Here is a 20,314-nt window from a genome sequence, read left to right as displayed (position 1 = left end):
GGGTCACGTGACATGGAGCAGAGGTGGGCCCAGGGAGTCCCCTCCCAACAACCCACTGGCGGATGGGTGATTTTGTCGTGGGGAATTCATTCTCCCAAAAATATCAGCAAGTGGCCGACACCCTCATCCAACCCTTCCACATCACACACTTCACACTCCCATATTATAATTATTTTTTATTATTTAATCACGTTATTCTCACTAAATTAATAAAATATTTCTTTTTTAAAATTATTAATAATTTATTTTAAAATAAAAAAATTATTAAATAATAAGGCAATATTTGGAAATAAAAAAAAATTGGAACATTCGAGAAGTGGTGGGACCACAAGTAGCACCGGTAATGAAGAAAATGGATGGGAACGGGGTACGTGGAAAGGTCAGCCACAGCCAACCAAAGAGAGGCCGCGGTTCGTCTTACCTGTCGCCCACGTTTCCACGTCCCGTAATAACCACGCCTCCTTTGACCAATCTTGTGTGAGCCGTTAAAACGGCAAACCGCGTTCCCCATTCTCCGTTACGCCCGTCCGTTTCCTTCCTTCTATCCACAATTTTATTTTATATTTATATATATTAATGTTTTAATAATAATAATAATAATAATAAGTCAAATTATATTTTGAATTTATATTAAATAATTGTTTTTAATTATCTTCCTATGTTTTCCACTCGCAACACTTCAGTGGGATCGTATTTTAAAATTCATATTGACTTTTAATAAATCCTCATTTCGGCATTAAAAATTAAAAAAGAATAATTAGATTGAAAAAAATATATAAATAAAATTTAAAAAAACCATTTTTTAAAATGAAAAATAATATTTAACCTCCCTAATTTATTCCACCAAGTTTCTATATTTGATATCTTACAGTAATATCAAACTGTAAAAAATATATATATATATATATATTTAATTGAATTTGTTGAACCGATTTTTGTAAGAAAACCCGAGTTGAAAGCCTAAATTTACCCTAAATTTTTCATGGTTTGAACTGATTCTAGTTGCTATAGGTTCGTGGAGGAGAGATCTTCAACACTTCTGAAGATTGTTGAAGATCATTGAGACGAGTAGTGCCATATGAAACTTAATAAATTCGCATTATTCATGCTCCGTTAAATTCGCCTCAAGGTGTTGCACGAGTTAGAGGAGGGACGGCAAGCAACAGAAGTAGCATGGGTTAATTTACTCTTAGTCAACCTGTCACAAATGGAATGAGTTCACAATAGCACCTTGAGAGTTGATTGAACTTTAGAATGTAGGAGCCTCATGAAAATTTAGGATCGAGTTGCACCTCGAGGGCCTAGATACAGGTCTAAAACGATGATGATGATAGACTAACAAAAATTATAATTCATAATATATGAGAATTCAAGAAAATTTTCGAGAGCTACAGGTCTAGATAGGACCGAGAATTAAGAACTTGAACTATCTTCCGCTAAAACTACACTAAATTGAACCATAGGAAGAGCAAAGTGTGGATTCAAAATGGACTTTTCTTGAATAATTGAATTGGGCTTCGACAAGAAAATGAGGGCCCAAATATGCTGTTTTAATTTGTAAAATAAATTAAGCTTAATTACAGAATTTAATTTTGTGAATTATTATATATTTTTAAAATGTTATATAATACACAAATAATTAAGGGTTTATTAGATTAATATACTACCTATTTAAAATTTAAATTTAAATAAAGTAAAGTCTAATTTTATTTTAAACAAATATAATGGATAACTTTATTCTCAAATATTTGAAATTCCAGAGGGCAAAGTAAATATAATAAAATATTTTTAAAAAATTAAGAAAAAGAAAAAAGGAAAAGAATAGCCAACCCTGCAAGTCACCAGAGCATTTTATCTTTATTGACCGGTAAAAATAGTTAAAAACTTACTGAGATTAAAGCGGGTAAAAGAGATACGACTAGTTGTCACTTCTTCCTATTTGAGTTATATGTTATTTAAGCCGTGATATTCGTTTCTTTGCTTATAGTCATATAACGTTTATTTCTTCAATTCTTCAAACGATTTTCGAGTATTTCATCGCTCACGTTTTCTAATCTTTTTTCATGACGTGACTCGAGGCCCGCACGTACACCAACGTTGTTCGCGACGTCTGAATTTCTCAAGGCTACCTTGTTTGCTTGGTTAAAATAAGTGTTGCACAATCGCTGTATTGAGTTGAATAATTGTATTTCCTCACAATTGCGTGTCGAGTTTGAATATTGGTTTAAGCCAATTAAACCGAGTTTCTTCGACGACAATAAAGTTTACCTTATGATGTTTGTTTTTGCTTTTGAGTCCTTTCTGCCTATTCTGATTTTGATTGCTTCCTAAATGATATTGACAATTTTTGCATTGGTTTCTTTAATAAAAGTTGAGTCATCTTCACATTTATTATCAAACGAAAATTTGTTGCCGTTTTTTTGGGACCAATACTCAGAATACATTCATATATTATTTGAGAGATAGATCGAATCAAAAGCTCGATGTAGGTTAGCCAAAACATAAATTCGAACTCGGTAGTAAAGAATGATGTTCTGATATCATGTTAGTAATCACCGATCTCACAATGCTATGATGTTGTCCACTTAGAACATAAGCTCTCGTGACTTTACTTTTGGCTTCCCCAAAATGTCTTATACCGATGGAGATAGTATTTCTTGATTATAAATTCATTATTATTCCTTAAATTAGCCGATGAGACTTTAATCGAGGCTCGACTTCTTTTCTTTTGGAGTGTTAGTCGTTTTTTACTATGCCTTCGAGCCTCACAATATTTTTGTTCAACAATTGACATGTCTAAGTCTAGGGCACAACTCTGATACTCAGAATGATGCTCTGATGCCATGTTAGATGAACACGACTATCTCTATTGGTGTGGGGCCTTTGGGGAACCCAAAGCAAAGTCACTAGAGTTTATGTTCAAAGTGGACAATATCATACTATTGTGGAGAGTCGTGTTCATCTAACAGCTTGAACCTAAGCTTGGTCGACCCACCTTGAAAAGTCTGGCTCTCTCGAGGCCATGTGATCCCAATCTAGCCTCGATTCGATTCTCTTACGTCCCAATCCTACTAGGAATCAATGAAACCAACCGTTTTCTCCTGCCAGCGTTTATGTTCAATGAATCTTATTCAAATAAACACTTTTTTTTTTTATCAAAACAAACCTTCTTGGAATTGACTGATTATTGATACAATAAATAAAAATAAAAAAACTCGAGCAAGAAAGGTCTGGATCGGGTCAGGCTTACCCGGATCCGCAACCAGAAGCCTCCAATATCAGTTCATCGGTCCGCATGATCGGAGCGATCGAGTTCTTTCAGGTATAGCCGAACTGTAACCTCCGCCGCCGTAAATTTCTACTTCCGACGAGAATCGGCAGCCGAATCGTCGGTTAATGACTTCAGATTGTGGCTCCGGCTTCTCCTCTCCTTACCGTCCGATTCAACGGAAGCAGGTTCTAAGTTCAGATCCAGATCCAAATCCAAATTTCTGTCCAATTTCTGCTCTGGAATTCTCTTTGTTCTAATTTCAACTCCATCGCCTTCTTTCTCGCTCGCCTTCGCCGTCTTCGCTCTTTTCCCCATCAACAAGCTTCTCGCACCATCGATCTTCTCTATGTATTTCGTCGCCGCGTGTAATCGCTTCAAAATGGCGAAGAACTCCTCCACCTCTTCATCCGACGTCATCTGCCTCTCATTTCCTCTCTCCGCCACCGTCTCCTTCTGGTTTCCGGCAGCGGCGGCGGCATCGTAATCAGCGTGTTCTCCCCGCTCCCGCTTTCTTTTCCCTCTATCCGTACGACTCGATGGAAACAACTCAAACGGCATCGTTTGTTAGACAATTTTCGTGATTAACAGCATTTTCTCAACAAAATTTATAATACCCAGCGGAATCAAAACTATTTCGAAAAAGATAAAAAATAAAAAATAAAATATTTTCGGCGAAATTCGGAATTTTAACAAATTTACATATTAAATAAATAAATAAATAATTATTTATTTATTTTCTTCTGACTAGAATAGCACCAGCCACTGAATTTCCTTTTTGAATTATTTTTAAAAATAATTTATTATGACTTTACAACATATTATTCTAATTGGTTAATTAAATTGTAATTTAATGGAAAATTTAAAATAAATTTATTTTATTAAGAGGAATAGAATTGATGGAGTGCGGTCAAAGATATATTAATTGAATATTGAGAATTAAAAAGTAGTTAAATCTTTTTCGAGCAAAGGTGGAGAAACATTCTTTTTAAAATTAATTAATTTAAAATAAAATATGATTCTTGTTGAGAAGATGACGTGTCCTTGCGTTTTTTTAGTGACGTCAGCTGTGGAAATCACAAATGTAACGTATGGGAATTTTAGTCAAAAGGAGGAAAAAAAGTGTAAATTATAGAAAAATATTCAAAATTTTGTTTTCTTCTACTTTTTCTCTTTTTTTTTTTTATATTATATATAATTTAATTGTGCTCGTACAAATTAGAAAAAGTTATGTAATCGACATTTTTCAGTTAATTGTAGCATGACTTAAATTCTCGAGTTACAAATGAGCTTCAAATTTAAGTGAATTAGCGATAATTTATTTTTCTTCGGTTAAAATAGCTAAATTTTAGACGAATTCAAGTCACAAATGGATTCCAATAAGATAGACAATAACAGACGATCGATCAACTTTGAACAATTTAATAAATTTCTAAAAATTTAGTCTGATAAAATTATTTTTTTAACGGTGAAATTATTAAAGGCCAATCAAATTGGACCGTAAAACCAATCCAACCCGATTATTCGGTCAACTTTTTTCCACAATTGATTGGATTTAGTTTTCAATTTTATTGGTACGACCAAACCAGGTCATTTCCACTTTCGAGCCACTTCTTCTATTTCAAACCCTAAAGTCTAAACACGTTGCCTCCACCTCCCGTCCTCGTTCCATCCTCCTCGTCAACTTTCACTCTTCATGGTTGACCTTACTTGTCTGCACCCTTCTACATTCTATGTTAACGTCACTTCCTGTCCAGCTATCTCTCACCATCTCGTTAGCTCTCCTATTTCATTTCTGTCACCGTTCACATCCTCCTCTCTCTCAAAATATTTATAAACGCTTTCTTTAATCGATACATTGAATATATGAGTTAAGACGCATACATTCAATTGGAAAATAAAGATGTGAAATTGATGTTAAATGCTTCGTAAAAATTTGGTCAAAATAATGATACCAAAGGCGAATCGGCGCTAGGCAATGTGGAGGGTAGGGTCAATATGGTCAACAATAATATTTCTACACGTGGTCTTTGGGGGCATTTTTGGAATTTCCTTCGCATTTCCTCCCCCACTATCGTTTTCTTTTCTATTCTCAAATAGGTACTCCCATGGGACCCAGCGGTAGGCATTTTCTATTTTTAAATTCAATTTTTTCCTTTTTTCTTTTTTCTTTTTTTAATATTTTTAAACTTTTAAAATAGCTTTTTTTTTGTTCGGTTTATTTTATTTTGTCCACAAAATTTTAAAATATATAGTTTAATTAAACCATTTAATTTGAAATACTCTTTTTTTACCTATATATTTTATTTTATTTTTTATTTTTAGAATACTGACTAATTTAATTTTTATTACATAGTTGTAATTAATAAAAAAAAGTTTAAATATATATTTGAAAATTTGAAATAAAATTTTATTAAAGAATAATATATGTGTAATTGCGTGAGAATTAGTCATTAATTTATAATTAAAACTTAATGAAAATTTAGATATAACAATAGTCAATTGTATGAAATTGTTTCTATAATATCATATAAAAAATGGCACCATAAATTTTAATTTTTTTTTTCTTCTTAAAGGCTATAAATTTAAAATTTTTAGGAATTAATTTTATATATGCAAATATTTTAATATTAAATTTAAAAAATCAATTACCTCATAATTTATATTTAATTAATTAGTTATAATATCAATTAAATGTGAGAAATTTTAGTGGATGAATTCATAGCCACTCACTCTCTCTCGGCCCGTTTGTGAGTATTTTGGGCCAAGGAATAGACCACTCGGACCACTATTGAGTCAATAAAACTATATGCTTGGTGTAGGATCAGTGATTTATGAATTTTGATATTTAAAAATAAGTCGCCCCTTTCCCTCCCCCTCTCGGTCGAGCTCTTTCACCCCTCGTAAACTCGGTTTCACAATTTCATTTTCTGAATCTCGTAAACTATTAGCTTCTTTCTCTACAGAAGCGGAATCGGATTGACGGAGGTAAAGCTGCCATGCTAATTCGATACTATACTGTAAACAAACGAGGGGGGCACTCTTTGACCGTCTCTTCTCTTGGCTTTCCTTTAATTCTGACTCAACAAATGAAAGAAAGATGAGCGGTGATAAGAGTTTTGAAATGTATTTTAAAGCCAACAAAGAAAGAAAATAAATTTATGATAAGATAATGTTAGGAGGAAAGAATTTGATTTTTTATATTTTTTTTATTTGTTAAATGTGATATGATATTTTAAATTATGAAAAAAAGAGATTGAAAAAGGGGTGAAAGCCACCAAATCCCCAAATTCAAATAAATTCTATGATCCGGGGAATTTGCGGCGGATCGACTAGAGAGTCTAACAATAATCCGATGGCCATAACATTAAATTCGTTCATACCATCACCAAACCATCCCTTTTTAAGCAAATTCCAGTCTCCATCAGTTGTTTCCGGTAAACTTTGACCGATTCTCAGAACAATTGCAGGCGCATTCGACTGTGAAAGAAAACTCAAGAACATCATGAAGATTCAGAAGGCCGTCAGATTATGAAGCCTTTTCCGATTCGATTTCTTTATTTTCTGTATATTTTAATGGAGAATGCCTCGATTCATGAGATTTTGGTGTTTGTTCCATAGAGATTTTGGTGTTTTTTTGATCTGGCTGTCTCTGTTCTGTTATCTCGACGATCGAACAATGTCGAGCGTGGATTGGCGGTGGTTGTTTACTGTTTTTCTCTTTTGATTTTGAAGAACAGGGAAGAAGTTGAAGACGGTGGTTGAGCAGTAGATTTTATGTCGGCTTTGTTCATATTGGCAGTCATTAGGGCTCTGCTGCAGCTCTGGTTTTCTTCTTCTGTTTCCTTCTCACTCTGCTGGTTCTGGCAGAGGTTGATTCTTGTGCAACAATCGTTTTCAATGCTTTTCAGATTCAAAAGGCAAGACTAATTTCCAGTTTCGTTCACTCGTTTCTTCGATTTCTTATGTTCTTGATGATTCTGGTTGATGTTCTTTTTGTTTTGCAGGACTTGTTCTGGAGTAAAATTATCGTGGACTTCTCGTATAAAGCAATTTCTTCTTCGTTTCTCCACCTTACACTTCCGCTGTTTTGATTCTCAGTAATCTTCCATCGTTTCCGTTTGATTATTCATAAATTATTCTGTTCTTGTTCTTCGTGTTCTTCTTAATCTGTCGTACTACTCTCTGATGCCGCATCCTAATCAGAGAAGTGTTAGCGACAGAAAGTTCAAACAGTCGACGAATTTCTCTGGCGATCCGAAAATGAGGAGAAAAGTTCGTATAATCTGTTATGATCCTGATGCAACGGACGCGTCTTCAAGCGAAGATGAAGGAGAAGTATACGGAAGATTAAGAAGAAGATTGAACAAAAAGAACCGAATCATACACGAAATCGACCTGCCTACGCCGATGAACGCTCCCGAATCTAAGAGTTCTAAGAACAGCAACAATGGAAACAACAACCCTAAGTCTCGAAGATTGTCGTCTTCGAAATACAAAGGTGTGAGACAGAGACCTTGGGGGAAATGGGCGGCGGAGATTCGAGATCCGTTCAAAAGAAGCCGTGTTTGGCTAGGTACTTACGACACTGCTGAAGAAGCTTATCAAGCCTATGAATCGAAGCGGTTGCAGTTTGAAGCTACGGCAGCGGAAATGGCTACTGGCAACGGCACTGTGTCAGAGCAGACTGATTCTTCGGTGAGCACGACGGAGACCACCATGTCACGCACATCTCCGCCGTCTGTTCTCGAATGGAACGATTCAACTTCTCAAAGCCGAGAGGGAGATTCAATCAAAGAAAAAACAGACACAAATATGAACTATCTTCAAGAAGCCGATCTGGGGAATGAATTTGGTTGGAGTCTGGCTGATGGAATCGGGATGTTCTTGGACGATTTTGCAAGTCTGGACAACACCCATTTTTTTGCGTTTGCCGATGCTGATGATGAACCTTGCTTCCTTCCAAATTTTGACTGTGATCATATATGGAATGCTGAGATTTCTAGTTGGCTTGATGAACCGATCAACATAACTTGTTCATAATTTTTTGCAGCTTAGGATTTTTCTCCATTTTTTTGAAGTTTTGATTCATTGAGAATGCAGTTTCTAGAGAGAAAATGAGATAGGGTTTAGGGTTTTGGGTTTTTTCTTGTGAATCTGTTTCGATTTATAAACGATTATTATTCTTGGATTCTTTACTTCTGAATCGTCAAATCGAAACTACAAGCCAGATGGTTACAGTCGAAATTATTGAAGGCTTTTTTCTTCGATTCAAAGAAATCCTCTGTCTCGGAAACTCTTGATCGAATCATCAAGCATTTGTTCGAGCGTCTTGAAAGCGGGGAATCCCAGGTTAGATATCTTTCTGGTGTCCATATTGTGGGGGTTGCTGTCTCCTTTCTGACCGTTGTTGCATCTGTATGCATGCACACGAAGTGTTCGATGAAATGTCTAGGAGAAAAATTGAGAGATTTTTGTTGAGATTTTCAAGACTCACTTGCTTTCAAATGGGTAGGATGGATACTTGATTCTGAGCATTGCGATGATCTCTGACCAGTGAGCTACTGTGCTTGAACATATGATCCTGCCTGATGCTTTTGGATGTTCCATTGCTAGTATGTGCGCTGCTACCACGTCGTCTATGTGCACGAACCCTAACGTGCAGTTCGGATATTCGCCGCTTTCACCTGATGGAACAACCCCTCCGTTATTAGAGACGGAAAGAAATTTAGTGTAACAGTCCAAACCCATTATTGAAATATATTGTCCTTTGGACTTTTCCTTTTGAGATTCTCCAAACATTTTTTAAACTCCAAGCCTATTATAGTTATGGACATATATTGTTCTTTTTTAGTTTTCTTTTAGAATTGTTCTTTGAGGTTTTTAAAATTCTAAGCCCATTATGGACAAGTGGGATCTCAGAATCCATTCGGGTCCTATGGGATCTCAGAATCCACCCACCCCCTTAGGAGAGCTTAGTGGGATTTCAGAATCCACCCACTTCCTTGGGGGACCTACCCGCTTCCTTGGGGGACCTTGTGGGATCTCAGAATCCCACCACTCCCTTGGAGGACCTAGTGGGATCTCAGAATCCACCCATTCCCTTCGAAGCCCGGAGTCCACCCACCCCCTTAGGAGCCCGGAGTCCACCCACCCCCTTGGGGGACCCAGTGGGATCTCAGAATCCACCCATTCCCTTCGGAGCCCGGAGTCCACCCACCCCCTTAGGGGACCCAGTGCGATCTCAGAATCCACCCACCCTCTTCGGAGCCTGGAGCCCGGAGTCCTCACTGGCATAGCCTGATTTTGATACCATTAGTAACACGTCAAACCCACGGCTAACAGATATTGTCCTCCTCGGATTTTCCCTCAAGATTTTTCAAACGCGTTTGTTAGGGAGAGGTTTCCGCACCTTTATAGAGAATGTTTCGTTCTCCTCTCCAATGTGAGATCTCACGAAGAAAATGAAGGAAGGAGATTCTTGCAAACCTTTGATGATGGCTAGCAGGAGATGCTGAGTACTGGTTGGTTTTGGTGTAAGCAAAGGACCAATAACAAAAGATGGGTTCACCACAACTAGATCCATTCCATGTTCTTCTGCCAAACGCCAAGCCTCTTTCTCTGCCAAAGTCTTTGCAAATGCATACCAAAGCTGCCAAAAAAACACCCAAATGAAGAAATCAAAACAAGTCTCGACAATCCGAGCCACCGAAAGAGGAGTTCCTTCTCACATTATGGCTCTTGCAATACTCGGGATCGGACCAATGCGATTCATTGAGAGGACAGAGTTGCTGGACGTCATAACGATATCTAATTGCAGAGCAGGACGAGGTGAGCACAACTCGTTTCACGCTGTTCGCTTTTAGACACGAATTTAGTACGTTCTTCGTACCATTTATACATGGATCAATCAGAGTTGCCTGCATAATATTGCAAGAACGTTAATTATACGCACATACGCAACGAGTTTGGGCATATCCCATTAGGATCTTGCCTTGATGTTGTTATCGTAGGGAACAATGACAGGTGAAGCAGTGTGGAAGACCCCATCAACTCCTTGAATGGCCTCATCAAAGCTACCTTCTTCAAGCAAGTCAGCTTTGACTATCTTCAGCCTCTCCTTAGCTCCATCGAACTCCCACAGAAACCTGACACTTTGTTCGTCTCCTGTTCATAAAAATTACAAGTAAAACATCTATATCAGTGATAACTCCTGTGAATCAAGCCGTCGATATGCAGGTATTATAGATTTTGACGACAGGGGAGATCTGGTTGTGGTTCGTAACCTGGGTTTCTAACGGTGGTGCGAACGTGGTGACCGTTCTCGAGCAATGTCTTGACCAAGTTGGAGGCTATGAAGCCAGTGCCGCCGGTCACACAGTACTCTGGCATCTCCGGCTTGTGAATGGATATATGGCGGCTGTGTGGATGGGAAAAGTTTATAGAGTGGCCAGACATGAGGATTGCTCATGCATGGTGCGCTTGCAGCTATTATATTGTTGAGCTCCAATTACGAGAGTGGAAGATGAGTCATCCACTTTGGAAGGTTGGACTTTTCTAATATAAACATAAATCGTGCTCGGGTTTAAAAGATTGACTCGAACAACTTTTATTAACCATTCGAACTGACCTAATTGTCTTTGTATGATCAAATTAAATTGTGTTCATCGTCTGATAAAGTTGCTTTGGTCGACAAAATTTACATCCTGAACAACTGAATTAGGTTAAAAATGTCTCAGAGTCTGACCTAACCCATAAATTAGGAACTATCTTTATTGGGGAGGTTTAATATTAATTTATTTAATGTATACTAAATTTAAAATTTTATTTTATGCCTAATGAATTAACTAATTATATAAAAAAAAAACCAAATAATTTTTATTTTTATTAATATTTAAAAGTCAACTTGGTTTTCAACATGTCGTTGTAGTATAGTGGTAAGTATTCCCGCCTGTCACGCGGGTGACCCGGGTTCGATCCCCGGCAACGGCGAATTATTTTTGTAATTATGTTTTTTTTTTATAGTTTATTTGGGCCTTTTTCATCTATTGGCCCACTTACGACGGAGGGAAAAAATTGAACCCGCCATAAAATTATGTCCTGCTATTTCCTTCCCGCGCTTTCTCTCTCTCTCTCTCTCTCTCTCTTCTGAAATTCATCATCTTCATCGAATTCTATTATTCATTGTTGATCTCCCGAGTGTTTCAATCTTGCTATTCCTTTCGATGTCAAGAGCTCAACTCAAAGATCAGGCAGACGCTAGTCTTGAGATAATTTCCATCGGATCCTTGTACAGTGGACCGTGGGCCAAGAAGTACTGGAGCAGCTCTAGGGTTCGGTTTCGATTTCTTTTTCTCCTTGCATCTTTTGATTGATTTGTCTGCTGTAATTGATTTCATGTATCTCGGTGGTAATGTTACTCTTTCCGGTGATGTTTGTTTAATCATTTCTCAAGTGGAAAGCATGTGATGCTTGTAACATGATGCGTTCCCTCTGGAATTCGTTTCTGTATTTTTCGACACGGTCGGTTTGGAAGGATTTCGTTTCTGAGCGTTGAACAGATGTAACTGCAACAGCGGAATAGCATTTCGTGCAATGCTAATTTTCAAGCTTCTCTAACTAGGTTTTTCGATGTAGAATCCATAATAATTAGTACAATTAAAATCGAATAGTCTACTTCATGAAGCTCAAGTGACAAATTAATTTTGTGTAGTACGAATTTAGAGTTAATTGGCTTCTGTATAAATGTCCAATTCATTGCATGTAGTGCCACTGCAATTCTCAGGAGGTTCGAACATCAAGCGTTCCAATATCAGACTGGAAAACTATGACCAGTTGACGAATTTGTCAATTCAAACTGCTTGCTAACTCTTCCATATTTTGTAATTGTTATATATCTGAAATGGTATCTTAGATGAAGAACAATAGATGTCATAGAGACCTGGTAATATAGTTTTTTGAGTTAAATGTTGTAGTTTAAATGCATTTTTATTGGTTATTTACTCATGGAAACTTATCGTGAACTGATCGGTTGTGTAGGTGTGTTTATTTCAACTCAGCGACGTAAATAGGAGATAAATTTGATAATGATGATTCTCTCATTATTTCTTTTTATAAGAGTTTGGCCCATTAGAGCTTCAAGAAGTTAAAAGATGTATTTACACGTCATAGATAAGAAATCTCAACTGACTTACTCTTATCTTTGAATTGTTGTGTAGGGTAAGGATCGATTTCCCTATCCAGTCGGGTATCAGGCTGTTCGGGATTACAATGGGATCAAATATAAAATAGAAGTTCATGAGGGTCCAAAAGGACCTTTATTTATGGTGTGCATAACCTTCCTATTGAATATTAAATATTAAATATCTCTATTTCTCTTGTCATCGACAAAGATTTATTGAAAGGGTCTATCGTCCCTTGCAGATTTTGTCCATGGATGGACGTTCATTTTCTGGGCAGACCCCTGATATTGCATGGGAGATGTTTCAGAGGAAAAGCTGCCTCCATACTAAAATTTGGCACGGGAAAAGGTCTTCATGCAAGGTTGATGGCGTGGAGGTAAACTTTTCATTTTTCTACTGAACTCTTTAGCCAGTGGAGACGGCTAATAAATGAGTTCTATCATTCTGTAACCCTTTTTAATTTCTAGCACTTCCTATGATTGTTAACTTAATCTACATCCCCTTTCTATGACATCCTTCAATCATGATAACATTTTTCAAGTGACCAGTCTAGTTGGCGGGTAAAATTTCCGAGTTTATCTTCTCAGTTCCAATAATATCACCATCGGGCAACTTTCATGCAATCTTAAGCGCCGTACTTAACTTTCTACCTTGTGTTGGGAACTATGCAGCTATTTGAAATAAAAATAACCATTAGTGCAATGAAACACAGAAGCTTAAGAGTTTTCTGCTTATTTTTTTTTATATGTTAATCTTCTTGGAAAACATAACTAATGCAAATCTCAAGCATAAGCAGTTTGAGGAGCCTACCTTTTCTTTTCTTAATTATTTAATTTTTTGTTGTTCAGGAGTGAGGTCATTTAACTATTTTACTTTGACGAAACGTCTATGAGATAATTGATTTATCTTTTTTAGATTAACTAGTTCAACATTAACTCTCTTTCACATTTGACAAGTCTTGGTGGGTAAAATTGCGGAGTTTATCTTCTCAGTAATAATATCACCATCGAGCAACTTTAGTTAGCTCCTCAGTGTGCAGGCACATGCAAGCACCTAATTAAATGTAGAGCATTTAATTTAACCAGATTATCAGAACATTGGGTAACATACTTTTATTTCTTTTCGTCCTATGTAGTTTTTTGGGTTAAAAAATCCATTTGTTCAGAGGTTACTTAGGGAGCTAGTGGCAAATGTCAGTGGAACAGCAGAGCTAGACCCTTCAAACTTATGCAGCAAGGCTTCTGGATCTGCACAGACTGCAGTTGAGCAACATTGTGTTGATGAGTGTAAAACTGCTAAATTAGTTTCTAGCCATGAAAGATCGAAGAGTGCAAGAAAGAGAAGCAGAATTCAAGGAATTGAAACGGCAAAGTCACCCAATGGTTCTAATCTAAAAAAAGCACGAAATCATGGTTCTGGAATTAGATCCATGACTGCAGAATTAAATTCAGTGTCTGCTAATGATGGGAATCAAGGTTTTTGTGGTAAGTATGAAAAAAAAAAAAACAAATTAGAAATAGTTCCTTTACTGTTGTGAACAAAAAAATCTCAGCAACCTTTTTTGGCAGCAGTACCTGCAACGTATTTTTTACTTCTTTGTTTCATGCCTCAGAGAAAGCTATATGTGTACAAGAGGAGCATGCTGTCTCAGAGACCACTCAAGTAGCTCATAATGTGTCCATTGATGAAAAACATGTGAGATTATATTCTTTTTATTCACCATTTGCTTGTAATTGTAGAAATATGAACTTCCTTATTTACTTTTGTTATAAAGCACACAGTTTATATTTAGTCTCCTGTTGATTTATTTTAAACAGATATCTACGATGGAAATAGAGATCATTTTGAAAAATACATTTTATTCTCTTTTTGTCAGATTTGCAAATTGCGAATTTTCGAAGTGCTCTTAACTTCTTACAGCATGATAGGTTGTCAACGGACAAATTGGAATATATTAGTCGAGAAATGGAAATAGATGATAACAGTGGGGTTGCTTCTTTCCAAAAGGATTATTGTCCAGACACTGAAGATAATAATCATGATGCTTCAGATACCTCAGATCAAAAGCAAGGTTTTGTATGATCTCACTTTTTTGACAAAACATAGGCTTGCTTATATATTTTATTTTTTATTTCAATTTTTATTATTTAAAGCAGTTATTTTTGAGTCTGCTCCAATTAGCTTTGAAAAGAAAAATCTCAACAAGCTTGATATCATCATATCTGAAGAGTCGGTGATGGACGCCCGTCCAGAAGAAATCTGCTCATTGAACAGGAACTCAGGCTCCAAAAGAAATGATTTTGATTCAGTAGGCCAAGACATGGTGAAGTCAATGATGACATATTTGCTTCCACAAGCAGTTCCTCTGCTTGAGGAGAATTCTGGCAGGAAAAAGACGGCCACATCTAATTTGGAAACTTTTCCTTGTGGTAATGTATATCTGTGTGTGTGTAGCCTGTGCTACGGTGATTAGCATTTGACAAATAAAATTGCTGATTCGATATGTGTGCATATGTAAACTTTTTAGGTTTATTAAAATACATTTTCGTTCTTCTGTAGATGAAAATACAAAAGATGTTTGGCCTACGGAGAGAGAAGGTAGAGAAAAGCAGGAATACATGAACATCCAACATGGGAATTACAAATTTGTTGTCCCTTGTCTTGAGCTTCCCAAAACTGGCCTTGACAATCTAGAGGGTGAACAACATTATGACCGTGCAAACGTTAATGGCAGCTTCTCTTCTTTTGCTGACAATGATCAAGCCAAGGAAGACATGAAACCTGTTGATTCTTGTGGATTCCAATTCTCTGGTCGCATGAATGAGTTGTTAGTAAATCATCATGAAGCTTCTGGAATCAAGAAGTCCCGTGACAGTGAAAATGGTGAAAATTTGCTTGGAACTTGTCAGGAGGGTAATTTGTATGTTTCAGAATGTCCTCCCAGCTGCAGTTCTTCTGGTAGAGTTCTCAATGAATGTCCGTTAAATCTCCAAATAAATTCCTGTAAAGTGGACCAGAAAACTCCTGAAGATTACAAGGAAATCAATGGTGATGAGCAACCTTGTCCGAGTGAATCCTTTTCTCAACTATCGCATGGTGAGAATTACATCCTTCTTTATTCTAGCAATTTAGTTAAGTACCAATCATTCACTAATGGTAACATCGTTACTACTTCAAACTTCGTTTGTAAAGAACATTTCTGTGACATATTTCCTCGATAATTAAATTTAGAATTGAAGTGCAGAACTCCTTTATGACCAATTTATCAACTATGATAATCTATAAATTGATGTTATGCCATCTCCTTTTTTTCAGCTCAGAGTGCAAATGATTCAAGTGTACGAAGTACCTCCGCATTTTCAGAGGCATTAAATAAGGAAGTCATTTTAGGAAAAGAGGCTGTGGGAATTGACACTTCGCCATTTTCTCAAGTTCCAAGCATTGTGTACAGTAGGAGAAAAACTCAAAAGGTGTCTCATTTGGCTAAGGAAGAGAATCGTCCTTCCGAAGCTTCCAACACTAGTGACCTTGGAAAACATTATGGAACAGAAGCATCTTCCACTAAATCTCCACATTCTTCTGGTATCAATGTTTGCACTTTACCTGGAAACCAACTAAGAGAAGATTTACTTTCTGAACCTACACGTAGAGAACCGCCCCCCATCAATTGCAGTTATGAAACTACTATGAAAGCTGAAACAGGATTAGAAAAAATATGCCATCGCAGTCCTACATTAGACCTAAATGAAGCATCGCCACAGAGAGACAACAAGAGTCATAATTCAGGACTTCTAGACAAACATGTTTTGAAGGAAGATTTGGAAGGTTGTGTTGATGGGGGAATGATTGAGCATAATAATGTTTTGAGTCCAAATAAATATGAGTTATTTTATGATGTGGGAGAAACCTCCATAGATGAAAGTAAGGATTCTTATCCTCATGGCAATGTGGAGCTCTATCGTGAGGCAGAAGGAATGTCAAAAATAGTGGGATCTTATTTGCACCCTATGCCTGTATTATCAATATTTCTCAGCAACGTTGAGAATGTAATCCACATTTGTGTTTTGTGTGGTCTTTCGGTGGAAAAGAACAGAACACTTATTACTTACACCGTGGAACTGAAAGAACCAAGGTTGGGATACCCATCCATGGTTGGCCACACGACAGTAATGGTGCCGACTCTAAAAGATTATTTGGGCAAAGAAGTGAGTTTTTATCTTTATAGCTTTATTTGATTACTGTGTTAGCTTTCCTTGACACGATGGATTAAATTTACTAGTCTATGTTACCAAGGTTGCAGTAGAGCGAACTGGTTTCCAGCAAACTCCAGATGGGAACTTTCTTGTTTTGGTTGGTGGCGTTGAAGCACCTCTTTGCAGGTTGTGAGCATTTTCGTGAATTTCAAATACATTCTACTTTAAGCAACAATAATATTATGGAAACTAATTTTACAAAGATATTTTCAGAACAGGGAGTATAAATTGTCCATGCTCTACATGTACATCTCGCAAGTTTGAAGAGAATGTGGTGAAGATTGTGCAAGTTAAATATGGTTACGTGTCAATCATTGCAAACTTGAGAAGTGTTGACAGTGTACATTGTATATTGGTTTGTGGACCTGATCAGCTTGTTGCTGTTGGAAGTGGGGGACGTCTGCATCTTTGGGTCATGGATTCAACTTGGAGGTGTGTTCCATTGCAACTGACCATTCTTTAATTTGTGGTTTCACTTATAAAATTTATGTTTGATAATAAATGAACAGGCGGCTAATTCTTTGCTTCATTCAACTTTGATAATAATATTAATACGCATCATAATTAGTTTACTCAAATTATTGATTTGCAATACATTAGTTTCAATCTCTGCGATCAAGATGCACCCCCCATTTTGTGATAAGTTATTATTATTTCTGCAGTAATTTTGAGAATGTAGAATGTTGGTGATGTGCTGGTTCAATGGATTATTTAAAAATATGTTATGTGGCTAGAATTTCAGCTGCAATCTGAACGATAACATATTTGAATACTGCATTAGTAAGCTTTCATGGTTTTGGGGCTCCACTGTTCCTCAGTGGTTTCTAGTTAGTTATTATTTAAGAGAGTACTTTGGATAAAAATATGATGAGGTAGTCCTTTAGGCTGTCATTTTTATTTGGTTGGCAGTCTAAACAACATTTTATGATGTACCATACAAGATAAATGGTCATTGCTTTATTATTCTTCAAGTGGTAGCTCTGATTTTCTTGAACCTAATTATCCCTGACGTATCATGCTCATTTGTTCCATTTGCTTGGGTTAATGGTTTCACTTGTAGACTCAAACTGATTTGAGCCTTACCTCTGCTTTTGCAGCAAACAGATAGAAAGTCATACCATACCGTCTGAGGACCACATATCTCCTAACTTGGTTGAGCTTCAAAAGGTCCCACAGTTTTCCAATTTGGTTGTAGGCCACAATGGATATGGTGAATTCAGTTTATGGTATGTCTTTCCTTGGCCCATGGGAGTTTTATTTTGTCTTCAGATAAAATTGACAAATCAAACTTAAAGTTAAGCCTACGAAACTTAGGTAAGGTCATGATCACCATTTTATCTGCATTATGACTCACCATATCTGCAGTGAAAGTTTGTTGATATCATATTATTATTATTATTATTTAAAAAATATCCTCTACATCAAGTACAGCCATTTCTGAGTTGGTAATTGAACACGCCTAAGATATGGAAACTGAATGGGTTGACTGCTTTCATGCTATCTTTAAATGATCACTTGGTCAAATCTAATGGGTATTACGATTATCTTTGTATGGTTACTGGCATCTAAAAGTTACTGTTATTGGTTTTAGGGATATCCAAAAACGTGCAATGATGTCTAGGTTCTTTACTCCGAATGCCTCAGTTAATCAGTTCTTTCCAATTAGTTTGTTTCGTTGGAAAGAAACGGAAAGCTTTACCAGCAACGTTAATTCAAGGGACTATGTTAAAGAGCTGTCGTGTGCAACAAATACAAGTTCAATGATCCCTGATGAACATTCGTCACTTCAGCTGAAGGATACTGCCATATGGCTTTTTGCTTCAACCACATCAGATTCTAATGATCCACATAACTATTTACCAACGGGTTGTCAGAAAAATCATGCAGAATTGTGGAAACTAATGCTACTTGCTAACAGCACGGTTACATTCGGTGCGGAGCTGGATTTAAGGTAGTTTGCTATTTCAATCTCAAGCTTGGTACAGCTCTTGAATTTCTGAATCTTGGATGTCAATATTCTTCTGACATTCATACAAATATGATGTACGACCTTCGTTGAACAAGATTTGTTTTATAGGTTGTACAATGTGTCATTGAGTTCCAAAAAATATGATATACCTGGCTTATCAACTGAGAGTCGGAGGATAAAACAATGATTCAATGACTGCTAAGTTTTATATACGAACAACGCTAGTTTAGGTTTGTAATGCCAGAAGATAATTAATTTGTTTTGCAGTTTCATGCTCGTCAACTTCCAGTAATTTTACAAGTAGATATTTGGAAATTAATTATTTAGTCTGTTTAAGGAGTGCAATTTCAGCCTAACTGAAAAGTCATCACATTCGTTTATTTTGTTATCAACACGGTTAGATGTTTTAGTGTTTATAATTCTTTTCACTTCTTAGGGCTTCTGCAATTGGGGCATCAGCTGGTCGCGGTATCATTGGGACTCAGGACGGCCTAGTTTATGTGTGGGAATTGTCTACAGGAAATAAACTGGGCACTCTTCTTCGCTTCGAAGGTATGCATCGTAGCATCAGTGACTTAAGCTTTCCCTTAATGTGCACTATTTACGAGTCTATTATATATTTATTTTAGAAAAATTATTTGGATATTTTAGAAATAGGTTGAGTAGTCTCTACTATAAATATCCCTCTACCCAACTTAGGTTTTCATCCTAAGAAATCCAAACAGTCAATTGGAGCAAAGTGTCGTAGTATTTTACATAGTGTCTTGTTCGATTAGTGTTAATAAGGAGTGCAAGTGTTTCCTACAAAAAGTTATATTCAACGGTTCTCACGACTCATCAAGAGAAGAAACAAACAAACAAGAGGAGTCAATACTCCCATACTTCATACCGTTATAAAGTGTAGAGTTGTTAACTAATATGAGACGAGTTTCAAGAGTTAGAAAGTGAAAAGACAGAATTTGAATGAGGCTATGAATTCTTTTCATTTGAACATCAATAAATGCCCCAAGTACTAATTTCTTCAGTTTCTTATGCATATATATACATATATGTTCTCTGTTATAGGTGCAAGTGTTATTTGTATTGCAACTGATAATAGAGAGGGAGGCGTGGTAGCTGTAGCCGCTGGTAGTAGGCTTCTGGTATGTCTACTTTCATCCCAATAACCAAAACTGCACTATCAACGAAATGAAGAAAATTACTTGTAAATTGAACACTTATCAGCAAAATGTTCATAGTTTTGAGTTGATGCCTGCCATGATATTGATATGACAATGTAGGATTTATTGTAACGTGGCTGCATTTTGACCGATGATGATGAATCAAAATAATCATTCATCATGAAATAAAGAAATCATAGTAACTTTCATGTTGACAACCCATTTGAAATTGCGCTTCATCCACGATGAGGGATAAAAAGAAAAGACTTTCAATAATAGTTGAATTTCAGATTTTTTTTGTTTGTTTGTTTGTTGTTTTGTTTAAAACTCTTAAATATTCAAATTAGCTTAGACTTGATTGTGCCCGAGAGCTAAATTCTTTTTCTTTTTTGAGTGTGAATGTGTTCCAATGAAAATGGTTTAGTTACACATTTTTTACCCACATAATTTTGGTTTTTGGTTTATTTGTGTGCTTAGCGTTA

General features: G+C 36.4%; 4 protein-coding genes and 1 non-coding gene across 6 annotated transcripts; 3 read left to right on the top strand and 2 right to left on the bottom strand.

The window, feature by feature from the left end:
• Positions 1-2,872: 2,872 nt before the first annotated feature.
• Positions 2,873-3,857, bottom strand: LOC111449260. 2 transcript variants are annotated; one of them, XR_002711562.1, is made up of 3 exons: positions 3,451-3,857; positions 3,251-3,393; positions 2,873-3,101 (listed from the first exon to the last, which is right to left on the bottom strand). XR_002711562.1 is itself a non-coding variant. In XM_023089092.1 (1 exon), exon 1 carries the CDS (start codon positions 3,827-3,829, stop codon positions 3,359-3,361), a length of 471 nt encoding a protein of 156 aa, XP_022944860.1. In that variant the 5' UTR covers positions 3,830-3,857; the 3' UTR covers positions 3,113-3,358. The 2 variants fall into 2 exon arrangements, 1 of the variants encoding a protein (XP_022944860.1); XM_023089092.1 differs by lacking the exon at positions 2,873-3,101 and having other exon boundaries at positions 3,113-3,857.
• Positions 3,858-6,535: 2,678 nt separating this feature from the next.
• On the top strand, positions 6,536-8,466 carry LOC111449989 (ethylene-responsive transcription factor ERF118-like). The gene has a single exon (XM_023090113.1). The coding sequence runs from the start codon at positions 7,457-7,459 to the stop codon at positions 8,309-8,311; it is 855 nt and encodes a 284-aa protein (XP_022945881.1). The 5' UTR covers positions 6,536-7,456; the 3' UTR covers positions 8,312-8,466.
• LOC111449988 (tetraketide alpha-pyrone reductase 2) lies at positions 8,429-10,738 on the bottom strand. The gene is made up of 6 exons (XM_023090111.1): positions 10,555-10,738; positions 10,263-10,435; positions 10,000-10,188; positions 9,758-9,920; positions 8,766-8,955; positions 8,429-8,684 (listed from the first exon to the last, which is right to left on the bottom strand). The coding sequence occupies exons 1-6, from the start codon at positions 10,724-10,726 to the stop codon at positions 8,540-8,542; spliced, it is 1,032 nt and encodes a 343-aa protein (XP_022945879.1). The 5' UTR covers positions 10,727-10,738; the 3' UTR covers positions 8,429-8,539.
• A 450-nt stretch (positions 10,739-11,188) lies between these two features.
• On the top strand, positions 11,189-11,260 carry TRNAD-GUC. The gene has a single exon. It is a non-coding gene; the product is annotated as a tRNA-Asp (tRNA).
• Positions 11,261-11,409: 149 nt separating this feature from the next.
• Positions 11,410-20,050, top strand: LOC111449993. The gene is made up of 15 exons (XM_023090117.1): positions 11,410-11,601; positions 12,487-12,594; positions 12,692-12,826; positions 13,586-13,934; positions 14,063-14,145; positions 14,371-14,521; positions 14,607-14,879; positions 15,010-15,546; positions 15,766-16,655; positions 16,744-16,829; positions 16,917-17,135; positions 17,801-17,929; positions 18,295-18,654; positions 19,109-19,224; positions 19,738-20,050. Exons 1-15 carry the CDS (start codon positions 11,494-11,496, stop codon positions 19,836-19,838), a joined length of 3,645 nt encoding a protein of 1,214 aa, XP_022945885.1. The 5' UTR covers positions 11,410-11,493; the 3' UTR covers positions 19,839-20,050.
• The last annotated feature ends 264 nt before the right edge of the window (positions 20,051-20,314 follow it).

This window comes from Cucurbita moschata, unplaced genomic scaffold (genome assembly GCF_002738365.1).
Source record: "Cucurbita moschata cultivar Rifu unplaced genomic scaffold, Cmos_1.0 Cmo_Scf00011, whole genome shotgun sequence".
NCBI classification, from domain to species: Eukaryota; Viridiplantae; Streptophyta; class Magnoliopsida; order Cucurbitales; family Cucurbitaceae; genus Cucurbita; species Cucurbita moschata.
Note: the sequence above shows the minus strand (reverse complement) of the source record. Positions and strands in the feature narration are given on the sequence as shown.

Excerpts from the sequence above, each read along its gene's own strand:
- LOC111449260 (XM_023089092.1), bottom strand. The coding sequence starts at position 3,829 with ATGCCGTTTGAGTTGTTTCCATCGAGTCGTACGGATAGAGGGAAAAGA.
- LOC111449989 (XM_023090113.1), top strand. The coding sequence starts at position 7,457 with ATGCCGCATCCTAATCAGAGAAGTGTTAGCGACAGAAAGTTCAAACAG.
- LOC111449988 (XM_023090111.1), bottom strand. The coding sequence starts at position 10,726 with ATGTCTGGCCACTCTATAAACTTTTCCCATCCACACAGCCGCCATATA. Across the intron at positions 10,189-10,262 it reads CCTACGATAACAACATCAAG|GCAACTCTGATTGATCCATG; the intron begins GCAAGATCCTAA and ends AATATTATGCAG. Across the intron at positions 9,921-9,999 it reads AGTATTGCAAGAGCCATAAT|CTTTGGTATGCATTTGCAAA; the intron begins GTGAGAAGGAAC and ends TTTTTTTGGCAG.
- LOC111449993 (XM_023090117.1), top strand. The coding sequence starts at position 11,494 with ATGTCAAGAGCTCAACTCAAAGATCAGGCAGACGCTAGTCTTGAGATA. Across the intron at positions 14,880-15,009 it reads TTTGGAAACTTTTCCTTGTG|ATGAAAATACAAAAGATGTT; the intron begins GTAATGTATATC and ends GTTCTTCTGTAG. Across the intron at positions 19,225-19,737 it reads CACTCTTCTTCGCTTCGAAG|GTGCAAGTGTTATTTGTATT; the intron begins GTATGCATCGTA and ends TCTCTGTTATAG.